Source organism: Eleutherodactylus coqui, chromosome 5, assembly GCF_035609145.1.
Source record: "Eleutherodactylus coqui strain aEleCoq1 chromosome 5, aEleCoq1.hap1, whole genome shotgun sequence".
Lineage (NCBI taxonomy): Eukaryota > Metazoa > Chordata > Amphibia > Anura > Eleutherodactylidae > Eleutherodactylus > Eleutherodactylus coqui.
In genome coordinates, this window is record NC_089841.1 from 252,377 (window position 1) to 266,381 (window position 14,005).

General features: G+C 49.8%; 1 protein-coding gene across 2 annotated transcripts in view; it reads right to left on the reverse strand.

The window, feature by feature from the left end:
• Window positions 1–248: 248 nt before the first annotated feature.
• The window catches only part of TMEM8B (transmembrane protein 8B), a 50,316-nt gene continuing 36,559 nt past the window's right edge, over window positions 249–14,005 (reverse strand). Inside the window, exons 10-14 of one of the 2 annotated variants that reach the window (XR_010792761.1) lie at window positions 5,266–5,444; window positions 5,033–5,179; window positions 4,292–4,408; window positions 1,315–1,984; window positions 249–1,278 (exon numbers count right to left, since the gene is read on the reverse strand). Coding sequence is in view for 1 of the 2 variants with exons in the window: in XM_066602175.1 (XP_066458272.1) it covers window positions 1,649–1,984; window positions 4,292–4,408; window positions 5,033–5,179; window positions 5,266–5,444 (779 nt within the window). In the remaining variant the exon portion in view is untranslated. Of the gene's footprint in view, window positions 1,985–4,291; window positions 4,409–5,032; window positions 5,180–5,265; window positions 5,445–14,005 lie in introns of both variants that reach the window. The other variant, XM_066602175.1, reaches the window with a different exon arrangement.

Here is a 14,005-nt window from a genome sequence, read left to right on the forward strand (position 1 = left end):
CCCCCTCGTGGGAGCCCCCCTCCTCTAGCTCCTAGCGCCTCACGACCTACCCCCTCGCGGGAGCCCCCCTCCTCTAGCCCCTCAAGACCTACCCCCTTGTGGGAGTCCTCCCTTTTTCCTCGCCTCTTCTCCAGCTGCTGTAAGTGGCGTCTGGATTGTGCTGCAGCCCGCTGTTTTACCCTGCAGCTTCTCTCCACTCTAGTAAAGGTAGTGGAGAGGGTCGCCCTAGCAGATTACCGGCCATTGGATTATACTTTGTCTTGTTTTATTGTAAAATGTAAACATTTGTCCAGCATGCTCCTTGTACAAGTGTCTCTGTAAGACCATATGTTGCGCCAAAGGGACACGCCGCCTGCGCTGCAGCGTACTGGTGCACAATTCTCCTGATGCCGGATGGCTCTGTGCGTAATATGAAGATGGAGGAACAGTCTTTGTGCCAAGAGTCCACAGGAGCTTCTATTCAAGTAACTCTGGAAGAAATCAAGTGAGCTGGTTTGGGGAGGAGGGGGGTGGACGGGAGTGTGCCTCCGCCCTGGTCTGCGGGATGGGCGTCTCCACCCCAGTCAGTGGGTGTGTGTGGCTGTGCTTCCCGGTCTGCAGGGTGGGTGTGTTGTGGTGGATGGAGTGGTGACGGGATTGTGCCTCCGCCCCGGTCTGCACGATGTGGGGGGTGATGGGAGTGTGTAGAGGGTGGGGGTGATGGGAGTGTGCCTTTGCCCTGGTCTGTAGGGTGGCGATGGGAATGTGCCTCTGCCCCTGGTCTGCGGGATGTGGGGGTGATGGGAATGTGCCTCTGCCCCTGGTCTGCGGGATGTGGGGGTGATGGGAATGTGCCTCCGCCCCTGGTCTGCGGGATGTGGGGGTGATGGGAATGTGCCTCTGCCCCTGGTCTGCGGGATGTGGGGGTGATGGGAATGTGCCTCTGCCCCTGGTCTGCGGGATGTGGGGGTGATGGGAATGTGCCTCCGCCCCTGGTCTGCGGGATGTGGGGGTGATGGGAATGTGCCTCCGCCCCTGGTCTGCGGGATGTGGGGGTGATGGGAATGTGCCTCCGCCCCTGGTCTGCGGGATGTGGGCGTGATGGGACTGTGCCTCGGCCCCTGGTCTGCGTGCGTGTGTGCGCGTGTGCGTGTGTGCGTGTGTGTGTGTTTTTGCCCTCGTCTGCCAGATTGAGGGGGGCATGACAGGAGTGTTCCTCCACCCACTGTCTGAGGGATGTGGAGAGCTGATGGGAGTGTGCCTTCACCTCCGGTCTGTAGGGTGGCGATGGGAGTGTGCCTCTTCCCCTGGTCTGTGGGGGTGATGGGAATGTGCCTCTTCCCCTGGTCTGTGGGATGTGGGGGTGATGGGAATGTGCCTCTACCCTGGTCTGCGGAGAATAGGGAGGAGGAGGGGCTGGTCTGGAACCAATGAAAAGTACGCCTCTGCACACTTCGGTCTATTATGTATGTAAATAGTCACAGAACCAGTTCTCCAAGTGCCCTCCAGCACACCAGGGACTATCAAAGAACAGGCACGTCCTGAATGAGGTAATACTGATCGTACCAGTTATTGTCCTGCGCAGGCGCTCTCTGGCACTAAACATCAGTCTCTTGCCACCGCTGACCCGCACATTCATTAATGTCCGTCCTCTGATTTGGCTTATGTGTCAACTGGTGCAGATGCTGTTAATAGAGACAGAGCCCGGATCCACCAAGCCCAGTTCCTCCTGCTCATTAACACACAGCTGATACCCACAACCCTTCCTACGTGCCAGCGGTGTGACCCTCCCGTCAGACTTGGCACGTGGTGGAAGAAGAAAGCCCACGCTGCCGGCAATCAGCATGTGCCAGATACTGTGGATGTAGAAATAGTTCTCCTCGGTCTCCACAAACGCGTAGAGTGCTACCGCTGAGCTGGCAATGAGGGTTCCCGGGCACAGATAGAAGAGCCAACGCTTCCAGGTTGGAGGGTAACAGTGACGTCTCCGAATGGTGCGGAAAGTCTGGAAGAGAAAACTGCATTACATACATGTCACTGCTTGCATCTCACACATAGAATTTGGGCTTCTGACGTCGCCAAGACCCACAACAATCCTTTTATGAAGTGGCATGCACATTCTACTCGCCTAACATCAATGGGCGCATCAGCATGAGTGTGCTGAGATGGGGTGATCTGGTACTCGGAGGGATCTACCCCTCCCCTCATCCTCACCGCTGTAGGTTTAGGACACTAAGGTAAGATGTTCCCCCACTGTCTACAAGTAGTGTGCGAATCTGCTCTCATTGATGTCTTGCCGCTTTCCCCGCGGTCTATAAGCATACGTGCAGTGTCCAGCTTTTCTCTGGTTGCTCTCCTCCTGGTATCCCCCACGTCTATAAGCATACGTGTAGTGTCCAGCTCCGCTCTGGTTGATCTCCTCCTGGTATTCTATGCTGTCTATAAGCATACGTGTAGTGTCCGGCTCCGCTCTGGTTGATCTCCTAGTATTCCTCGCTGTCTATAAGCATGCACGCAGTGTCCAGCTCCGCTCTTGTTGCTCTCTTGGTATTCCATGCTGTCTATAAGCGTACGTGCAGTGGCCAGTGCCACTCTGGTTGATCTCCTAGTATCCCTCGCTGTCTATAAGCATACGTGTAGTGTCCAGCTCTGCTCTGGTTGATCTCCTCCTGGTATCCCCCGCTGTCTCTAAGCATACGTGTAGTGCCCGGCTCCGCTCTGGTTGATCTCCTCCTGGACCCCCCCCCCCCCCCCTCCCCTGCTGTCTATAAGCATACTTGCAGTGTCTAGCTCTGCTCTCATTCATCTCTTGCCGGTTTCTCTGCAGTCTATAAGCATACGTGTAGTATCTGGCTCCGCTCTGGTTGATCTCCTGCTGGTATCCCCCACTATCTATGAGCATACGTCAAGTATCTGGCTCCGCTCTCAGATCTCTTGCCGGTTTCTCCGTAGTCTATAAGCATACGTGTAGTAACCGGCTCCACTCTGATTGACCTTCTCCTGGTATCCCTCGCTGTCTATAAGCACGCACGCAGTGTTAGGCTCCGCTCTCATTGATCTCTTGCCGGTTTCTCTGCAGTCTATAAGCATACATATAGGATCTAGTTCCTCTCTGATCTCCCCTGGTATCCCCCGCTGTCTATAAGCATACGTACAGTGTCAGGCTCCGCTCTCATTAATCTCTTGCCGGTTTCTCCACAGTCTAAAAGGAAACATGTAGTATCTGGCTTCGCTCTGGTTGATCTCCTCCTGGTATCCCCCACTGTCTATAAGCATACGTACAGTGTCAGGCTCCACTCTCATTGAACTCTTGCTGGTTTCTCCGCAGTCTATAAGCATACGTGTAGTATCTGGCTTCACTCTGGTTGAGCTCCCTGGTATCCCCCGCTGTCTATAAGCATACGTACAGTGTCAGGCTCCGCTCTCATTGATCTCTTGCTGGTTTCTCTGCAGTCTACAAGCATACGTGTAGTATCTGGCTTCTCTCTGGTTGATCTCCTCCTGGTATCCGGCGCTGTCTATATGCATACGTACAGTGTCCGGCTCTGCTCTCATTGATCTCTTGCCGGTTTCCCCACAGTCTACAAGCATACGTGTAGTATCTGGCTTCTCTCTGGTTGATCTCCTCCTGGTATCTGGCGCTGTCTATATGCATACGTACAGTGTCCGGCTCTGCTCTCATTGATCTCTTGCCGGTTTCCCCACAGTCTACAAGTATACGTGTAGTGTCCGGCTTCGCTCTGGTTGATCTTCTGGTATTCTACGCTGTCTATAAGCATGCGCGCAGTGTCCAGCTCCGCTCTGATTGATCTCCACCTGGTATTGCTCTCTGTCTATAAGCATACGCAGAGTGCCCAGCTCCACTCTCCCAGATCTTCTGGTCTTCCTCCTGTCTAAGCGTACAGTCCTGGTTTTTGACATTACATCAATAATGTAACCTGCGGCATGCTCTCACTTCAGCCATGTTGAGAGAAGGCATAAATACACCTTAGACGACTGTGTTGCATATCTGCGACCGTGGTTGGTGCTCCCTATATAGTCTTCAGTGAGGATCTCACATGGTTAGAGCCTCGCTACAGGGCAGCTTTAGAGGAGTCTGCTGCGGCACCTCTTAGACCTCGGGGTAGATTTCTCATCTTCTGTCCCCCAGTCAGCATATTGGGAGGCTTTTTAGTGGACGCAGTTCATGATGTAAACATTGTGCTGCTTCTGCCTTGATGTGGGGAATATTATGACGATGAGTGACATGACAAATGTGCCCCATGTCGACATTCCGCTACTCTCGCATCACCAAGAATCAGGGGTCACTCACCCAAGCGATGGCCATGATGCCCACAGCAAACAGACTGGGGCCCAGGAGGTTCCACAAGCCGTGCCGATCCAGCTGCAGCGCCATGGACAGCAACATGGCTCCCAGGAGATACAAAACCTGGAGCAGAAGAAGAGGCGGTCAGTTCTGCTTCTTATAGTTCCTGCTCTAAACAGTGATAATATCCCGCAGCACCGCCCAGTAACAGCGCGCCTCCCCACGACAGCCGCTTCATGCCGCCAAACAGCAGCCGCAATGCTATTCCCAGTAACGGCGACAGCCGCAGGGCGCCTTTCCAAGACAGCCACAGCGCACATCTGAACAGCGACAGCACTTCTCCCAGTAACAGCCACGGCACTCCCCCACTGCAACCGCAGTGCACCTCCCAATACCATCCTCCTAGTAACGGGGGCACCCGAAGTGCGTTTCTCAACAGCGACAGCCGCAACGCGCCTCCGTACAACAGCGACAGCCGCAACGCGCCTCCGTACAACAGCGACAGCCGCAACGCGCCTCCGTACAACAGCGACAGCCGCAACGCGCCTCCGTACAACAGTCGCAGCGTGCCTCCGAACGACAGCAGCAACGCGCAATAATATCCGCAGCGCTCCTCCCAGTGAGGGTGACAGGAGGAGACCCAATAGCAATGACAGCCCCAGGGCCCTCCAGTAAGACTTAAGGGGGCATATATGGCCACCCACTACATACTGGCACACTCACTATACCCAGACACACATACTCCACCTGCTTGATGATTGGTTGGAGCCTCGCCATACTGATCACCGTCACCCACACGGACATGAGGGAGCCGAGGAAATCACAAAACTGCAGGACGTCGTACTCCATGATGCAGAATACCACGATGCCGGGCTGGTCACAGGCGTGATAGAACTGCACAAGGAAGGAGGAGAGCGCTGACCACATGACACACAGGGATCACCCGTCGCACACACGGAAGCCGCTCACACCACACTCACCGTGGAGAAGAACATGGTGAATATGTAGACGGAGGCCTCCAGCAGGTAGCGGCCGCGCAGTGCGATCAGAACTGCCGGCAGGAACATCAGGTTACTGAGACAGAGCAGAAGAGTAGAGAGGAGCTGGAAGCCGTACGTGAAGGCGAGAGTGTTATCCGTGCAGCCCCAACCGCTCCAGCCTGCAAGAGACATACATTAGGACCGCCCCCCACGCCACCCCGAAGGCCGGACCACCCAGCGATAACAGTGACATCCCACGGAGCGGCCCCAGCGGTAACAGTGACCTCCCACGGAGCGGCCCCAGCGGTAACAGTGACCTCCCACGGAGCGGCCCCAGCGGTAACAGTGACCTCCCACGGAGCGGCCCCAGCGGTAACAGTGACCTCCCACGGAGCGGCCCCAGCGGTAACAGTGACCTCCCACGGAGCGGCCCCAGCGGTAACAGTGACCTCCCACGGAGCGGCCCCAGCGGTAACAGTGACCTCCCACGGAGCGGCCCCAGCGGTAACAGTGACCTCCCACGGAGCGGCCCCAGCGGTAACAGTGACCTCCCACGGAGCGGCCCCAGCGGTAACAGTGACCTCCCACGGAGCGGCCCCAGCGGTAACAGTGACACCCCACAGAGCGGCCCCAGTATAATAGTGATACCCCACAGAGCGGCCCCAGTATAATAGTGATACCCCACAGAGCGGTCCAAGTGGTAATAGTGACATCCCCCAGAGCGGCCCCAGCGCTAGTAGTGGCATTCCCCTAGATTGACCCCAGCGGTAATAGTGACATGACCCAGAGCGGCCCCTGTAGTAATAGTGACACCCCACAGGCTGGCCAAACAGCAATACTCCTCTACCACCGGTGTTCTGGTGTACTTGCGGGTCTCCGTCGCTCCTGCAGGCTGCCACGATGTCCTCCGTCCTGGCAGAGTATTTCTTTCTGGAAGTGGAGCTTGAATTCCCCGTCTCCAGCAAAGATAATGCTCTGATTGGCTAGCCAGCGCTGGCGTCAGCCAATGAAAGCCGACACTGGATTAACCAATCACAGCCATTCAAGGACGTCATTGAATGGCTGTGATTGGTTAACCCAGCACCAGCTTCTAATTGGCTGACACTGGCTAGCCAATCAGAGCATTATCTTTGCTGGAGGCAGTGAATTCAAGCCCCGCTTCCATAAAGAATTAAAAAATACCAGCCTTTAATATGGCTGGTAAAAAAAAAAAAAAAAATACCAGCACCAGCCTGGCGGGCAAAATACCGGCCGGGTGGAACCCTAGTGACACTCGAGACAACCAAACTACATGTCTAAATAGTTGGAGTATAGCAGCAATAAAAGATGCAAAAAATTTAAAACAAAAAAACGTTATTCCTCCATAAAATCACAAGTAGCAAAGTTTCGACCAAGAAAATAGGTCTTTTTTAAGCTGCCCCATGAGACTGAACATAGACATATATATATATATATACTAATTGGAGTGATGACAAATCAACAACAGGTGTAACAAAACAGTCGTTCCATACATACACAATCAGACATAGGCAGTACTAACACCATCATTGCCTATATATGGGGTATAGTTGGGCTCCAGGCATAGACCGCACATCAATATGGTCCTTCATGTGTTAAACACCATCAGCGGTCAAGGTAGTTACTGTGCATGGCCGGAACCCGGGAATCGTCATACCGATCGTGTGACCGCAGCCCCTAGCAGCAGCGTCATCAATACATCAGCGGTCACGTGATCGCATCAAGCAAGGACCGCGTCAGTGCGGGCGCATGCATGAGGAAGAAACATCCATAATTTAATGGCAGCACTGCGTTAGTTACAGCATCTAGTAACTAGATCCATCTTTCTTCCAGTACTACAGCAACCCTGCAACAACATGACGACAACTGTAGTCAACTACCAAAGTGTCAGAGTCAGGTTGCTATAGCAACCCCACACTTGCACAACAGCTATATTCAGTTTGAAAATGAGAATATACAGTGTATATACATAAAGAAGGTATTGGGGTAAATTACAGTATAGACTTCAGTATAGCCACACTCTCGATTTAATCTTCTTCCATCTCTGCCCTGCCTCTCACTTTACTAACTCCCCCTTTCGACTCTCAGATGACAACCTCCTCTCTTTCTCTATCAGGCACCCCAGCATCTCCTGCGACCCTCCTATCTATCCCACCTCTAGAAACCGCCAGTCTGTCCACATCCAACAGTTCACCGAGACCATTCAGACCTCCCTGTCCCCCATCTCTCTCCTCCCCTGCCCTAATCTGGCAGCCGAACACTACCACACCACCCTCAGCCATGTCCTGGATGAAGCAGCACCACACATGACCTGTGCCATCAACCACAGACCACGGAAACCTTGGCTCACGTCCTCAACGTGCTTCATCTGGCACGAAGCTGCCCGTAGACCTCCTCCACTTCAGATTCATGCTTAAAACTTATAACCACGCCCTTCACCATGCCAAAACGTTTATTTCACCTCCCTTGTCTCCTCACTATCCTACAACCCCAAACGACTCTTCGAGACCTTCCACTCCCTCCTCAGCCCCAAAAGAACAGGCCCCTGCGAGAGATCTCAGTGTTGGAGAACTAGCTGCCTATTTCGAAGAAAAAAAAATAAATAAATAAAAAAAATCGACAACATCAGAAAAGAAGTCTCCAAAAACTGCATGGCTAGCCCTGATCCCAGTCTCCTCTGCACTGCATCCAGCACCTACTGACACTACACTGGGCCATCCAGCACCTATGTTAGAACCAACGACAGAGGAAGAAGTCTCAAGGTTGCTTTCTGCTGTCCGTCCCACCAACCTTGCTAGCGACCCTCTCCCCTCTCACCTCCCCTGGGTCCCTTTCCCCAGCTTTCATTACTCACATTGTGGTAGACATGATGATTAGTCAGTGTAAAATGTCTATTGATTTGTAATGAACTGGAAGTATTACACAGCTGTAGTGATTTGACTCTATAGAGGCTAATGACTGCATAATTTCATTATGGTAGTTGCTGGACAATGGCATGGTCAAAGATGTGTTTTTTGTGACTTCAGCCAAATGTGGGGTTCTGCTACATAAGGAAAGAGTTAAATCACAGTGCTATATGTATTGCTTGTGTTCATCTTGGATGTTTCCCTAGCCCTGCCCCCACACAGAAACTTCTTAAATAACACAGAAACTACTTAAACAATGACTTGTCACGTACACGGAAATTCCTTCAGCTAGACTGCATGCTAAGAGGACAAAGTCCACACTACACTGGACTTGAGAGAAGGTGGGCAGGGAGGCAGGGGATTATTTATGATCCAGCGAATAAGAATATGTATATGTTCCTGATGTAATCTGTTGCACGCCCATAAAGGGCAGGTATCATGTGTTACAATAAAGACCCGAGGCTCTGTAACTCTCGAGAGAGCTGGTTGAGATTCAAGGCTGATGACTTGTATCTGACTGGTTTCTTTCATTATGTGTGCACACTATACAATTTGGAAGCTACAGAATACCCTGAAACCTGCTGGAGGAAAATATGATCCAGTTCAATTGGCGTCCCTGGGTGGGCCGAATGGATTTGTGATTTTTTTCATTCTGGAACAAGACAGAGATCGACAGATAACACACAGAACTCAGGGGCCCGAAAATCTACAGAACAAGGTAAGATTGCTTTATGTAAATCTACCGATGTGAGCTGACTTCTAACTGTTAATCTGCCCATATCTGATCCAGAGTGATAAATCAATGAAAGGCAGGTAATATAGTCCTTTCTACTCGGAAAAAAACCACCGTGTAACCTGCCTAGGAGTATTCTGCATGCTGTGTATGTTGTGTCTGAGATGGTTAAAGATTGTGTATACAAGACCAAGAGACAAATTCTGTGAGGGTTAATGTGCGTAGACAGGCGGACTTGAGTGTATAGCAGGACATAGTCTGCGTTCTTAGACGCTTTGAGGGCGCACGCGTATTCACCGGTATGATCGAGCGTGTTATGTTCTCATATGTGAAAAAAGATACGCGGGAATTATAGCTGTGGTGTGACGGCTGAAGTCTCCGGATATTGTTGAGGTCTTTGTCACTGAATATAATCGTCAGTCTCTGTGTATAGCTAAATGTCATGTCCAAATTGTGTGCAGGGAGTGCTGTTGGGGATTACTAGTAGAGGGTGGGCTGTTGCAAAGGTAGGTGAGATATATACCTTGAGCCGTTGTGGGTATTCTCCAGTAATCCCGTCTGTCCCATCTGTTCGGTGTTATAGAATTAATGTGCATTGTGATTTGCGAGGGATATAAGAAGAGATGGGTGCAATTTGGTAAAGGAGTTTTACTGTGTCCAGAAGTTTCAAATAGGATAGAATAAGCAGGCAGAATAGAATACGGGATCAGTGCAGGATGTTTTGGAATATGCAAAACATGTAGAAATGTTTTACAAAGAAAAAGATCAGGAAAGTTGCTGACAGAAATGAATGTCGGGCTTTAGATAGACCGAAAGAATGTGTTAGAAAGATAAGCAGGAGGCCCAGCAGAAAGAAAAGGTGCTTTAGATTGCTAGGAGGTTGTGTAATATAGGAAAGGGATTCAAGAGCAGAATTGGGTGAGGGGAGGAGGAAAGAGTGTAGTGGGGGGATGTGTATTGCCTGTATCATGAACAATGTAATGCTTTTGTGTTGACTATAGCCCATCCCTATAATGGCGGCCACACTTGCAATGTTTTAAAACCCCCACATAGTGTGACTCTGCAGCAAGTGTGGTGAACCCTGCCCCCATCCTGAAATTACTTGCCCCCATGTGCTCACTTTCAGGGTCTGTGATGTTACTTCCGGCCATTCCAATCCGGGATAGGACTAAGCCCCACCCCTTCCTCCTCTAGCAGCCATCTTGCCTCACCTGGGAGATTTGTAACCCCGCCCCTTTCTGCCTCTGGCGGCTATCTTGCTGCACTCGGGAGGCCTACATTCCCCAATGCCACTGTATCCAGTGCTAACATCATGATTGTCTGAAGGTCTTGTTTGACCAGACTTTGTTACACTTCAAAATGTGGCCATGGATGTGTGATAAGTTCAGGGAAACAAACCTTTGTTCTTTGTGAAGATGCAGCTTGGGACATAGTAGATGACTAAGCTGGTTTATAGTGTATAGAAGATTGGAGTTGATGCATGGGGGGACAGAGGCCAGGGACCCATGAGCAGGGGACGCCCTCTCATGGTGTGTTCCCAGGGGCTCTGTTTTCCACTGCCTGCTTCTCCAATGGATGTTCAGACAGATGATGTTAAGGAAGGCTCCTACAGAAGGAATAATTTCCCTATAGTCACCCAGCAAACTTTTTCACGCAATTTGATGAAGTAATTATAGTTTTTATGTGAGAAAGAGGGACTGAATTGCTCAGAGAAGGATGTCAATTTATCCGTATTCTTTAGTTTTTTCCTTAAGTCTTTTGTATATTCTAGTGTCAGTCTACACTGAGGCTATAATTATATTCTGACAGGAGAGTGAAAGTTAAACATTGAAATTCCCTGAAATACTATTACACTGGGTGACTGTAAATTTTGCTTGTGTTGTGCCCCCTTGTGTTAAAAATGCTAACTGCGACCTGAAAAAAAAGAAAAAAAATCTAAAGGATATTTTTGCTCAGACTTTGCTGCATACAATGTCACCTTGACCTACAAAGTGCTTGTTTTTGTGCCTCTTGGTTTCCTTTTTAAACGTTGTACTAGTTTGAACGCAATTACTCTTTTTTCCATTGAGTATTCCGGTTCAAAAGGGGGGAGGCATAGGTGATCTAGGTGTTGTAGATCAGCTATTGTTTTTTTTTTTTTAATAAATAAATAAATGAAATAAGATAAAAAGGAAATAAAAGATTTTGTGCTATGAGATTCTGATCCATGTGAAATAGAACATCAACATGATTATTTAGTACTAATACAGTAAGAAACTGCAGGTATGCAAACAGTTACTGGAACCTCTGTTGACAATGTATATGTTGAGCTTTTTGCAGATGGTACCAGGGTGAGGATGGATGAATCCACATCGGATATGCAGTAGTCACACAACAAGATGTCCTAGAAGCAGAAGCTCTGCCTCCGCATGTCTCAGCACAAGAAGCGGAACTGAAGGCCCTCACTGAGGCGAGTAGAGTGGTAGAAGGTAAGACGGCAACCCTTTACACTGACTCCTGGTATGCATTTGGCATAGCTCATGATTACGGCCCAATATGGTAGGCCAGACAGTTTTTTACCTTAGCAGGACAACCAATTGAGAATGGTGCAGCGGTGCAGAGTCTCATGGAGGCCCTACTTCCACCTGACAAAGTTGAGCGTTCATACCGATTCCTACACTGGAGAAGCAAAAGACGACACCCTCGCCGACAGCACAGCAAAGGCAGCGGCCCTCAAGCCGTAGAAGAAAGAAGAAAAGATACTGACAGCATGAGTCAGTGGTAAAAACTTTGGACATTGACAAAATTTGGACTTTAATTTGCTAAAGATTTTACAGTTACAAGCCAGCAAGGAAGGAAAGAATAAATGGACTAAAATGGGAGCAGCAGAAACAGGACCGTGTATGGTGAACAGTCAACAGCACTTGCTTACCACAGTTCCTGTATCCCATGATGGCCCAGCTGACGCACGAAAAGACCCACCTAGTAAAGCAGCAATGACGTCGACGCTTGAAAGAGGACGGGCGACTTCTGGGTTCTCTGTAGCTGCTGCATCATTTGTCCAGTTTAGCATGATCTATGCCATAGGTGAGTCAGGGCAAAAGTAAATTTGCCACATCACACTTGCCGGGACCACTCTACCCATTTCAGGGATTGCAAATTGACTACATTCAGCTCCCACTTGTTGGGAAGTATGAATATGTGCTTGTTGATGATGATGTCTTTGCGGTTACCTACTTGTTTGCCTTGGTAACAGGGTCGGCCTCCAACCTGCAAAGAAGCTCATGAACGAGGTAAACTGTGAATATGGGGTACCAGAAGTGATTCAGAGTCAGACAGAGGTACAAACTTCGCAGGTGAATGTAACATGTCATGTCTGCTCTGGGTGTATCCCAGGCCTTTTACATACTCTACCACCTTTACAGTAGTGGAAAGGCGGAGAGACATAGTGGCACGCTAAAAAGTAAGATACTTAAAAATGACGCCACTTTGGAAAGACTGTCATCCAATAGCCCTATTTAGTGTTAATGCATGATCCCCCTGGGTTCATATCTATCTCCCTACGAGATTGTTTGGGCTAGCCCCAAGGCTAGGTTGCTACTATCCTCAGTAGTTACAATTACAATCTGATGTGTTGGCTAAGTATGTGATTTCCGTTGTTAAAGAACTAACCAAAGCCTATGCACAGGTGTTCTCTTCCAGACTCAGAGGCAGACACTGGGACACACATCTTGCAGCCTGGGGATTGGGTGTGTGTTAAGACGTTCCTCAGGAAGCACCCTCTTGAGCCCCGATTTGATGGTCCCTACCAGGTGCTTCTGACTACTGCTACAGCTGTGAAACTAGCCGAAAGACTTAAATGGATCCACACTTCATACTTCTGCTGTGTTATCCCGCGTCAGAGAGACCTGTGAAACTGATGCTGGAAAAGCCGCTCCCACAATGAGTTCGTTGGATGCATCCCCAGAAGGAGTGGACAAGTCCTACACCCCCTTGAAGAACCTAAATCCAACCTTCAACGCGCTCCAGTTAAAGGCTCACGCACAGAGAACTGTGAAAATTAGATGGAGAATTAGAGGATAGACATTTTAAGGGGGGATTATAGTAGACATGATGATTAGTCAGCGTAAAATGTCTATTGATTTGTAATGAACTGGAAGTATTACGCAGCTGTAGTGATTTGACTCTATAGAGGCTAATGACTGCATAATTTCATTAGGGTAATTGCTGGACAATAGCATGGTCAAAGATGTGTGTTTTGTGACTTCAGCCAAATGTGGAGTTCTGCTGCATAAGGAAAGAGTTAAATCACAGTTCTATATATATTGCTTGTGTTCATCTTGGATGTTTCCCCAGCCCTGCAACCCTGAAACCTGCTGGAGGAAAATATGATCCAGTTCAACATCACCACAATCTGCAACCTCTACCTAACCTCTGGCACCTTCCCCTCCTCATTTAAACAGTCCATCTTATCCCCATTGCTTAAAAAAACCAACCCTTGACCAGACCGACGCTGCCAACTACCGACCTGTCTCAAACCTCCCCTTCATCTCCAAATTGCTAGAATGCCTGGTCTACTCCCGCCTCACATGCTTTCTCTCTGACAATTCACTCGTCGACCCCCCCCTCCAGTCTGGTTTCTGCTCTCTACACTCGATTGAAACCGCCCTCACAGAAGTATCAAATTACTTGATGACGGCAAAGTCGAGGGGCGACTACTCCCTACTAATCTTCCTTGACCTCTCTGCTGCATTTGACACTGTCGACCATAACTTCCTCCTTGCTATGCTCCGCTCTATTGGTCTAAAGGACACTCCTCTCCCCTGGTTCTCCTCCTACAACTCTGACCCACTTCCTCTCGCTGTTGGGGTACCCTAGGGCTCACTCCTCGGCCCCCTCCTCTCACTGTTGGGGTACCCCATGGCTCGGTCCTTGGTCCCCTTCTCTATCTATACTGCCCCAAATGGACAAACCATCCACAAATTCGGCCTCCAACACCATCTCTACACTGACGACACCCAACTATACACCTCTTGCCGTGAGATCTCTGAATCATTCCTCCAAAATATCACCGACTGTCTGTCCGCTGTCTCTAACACTATGT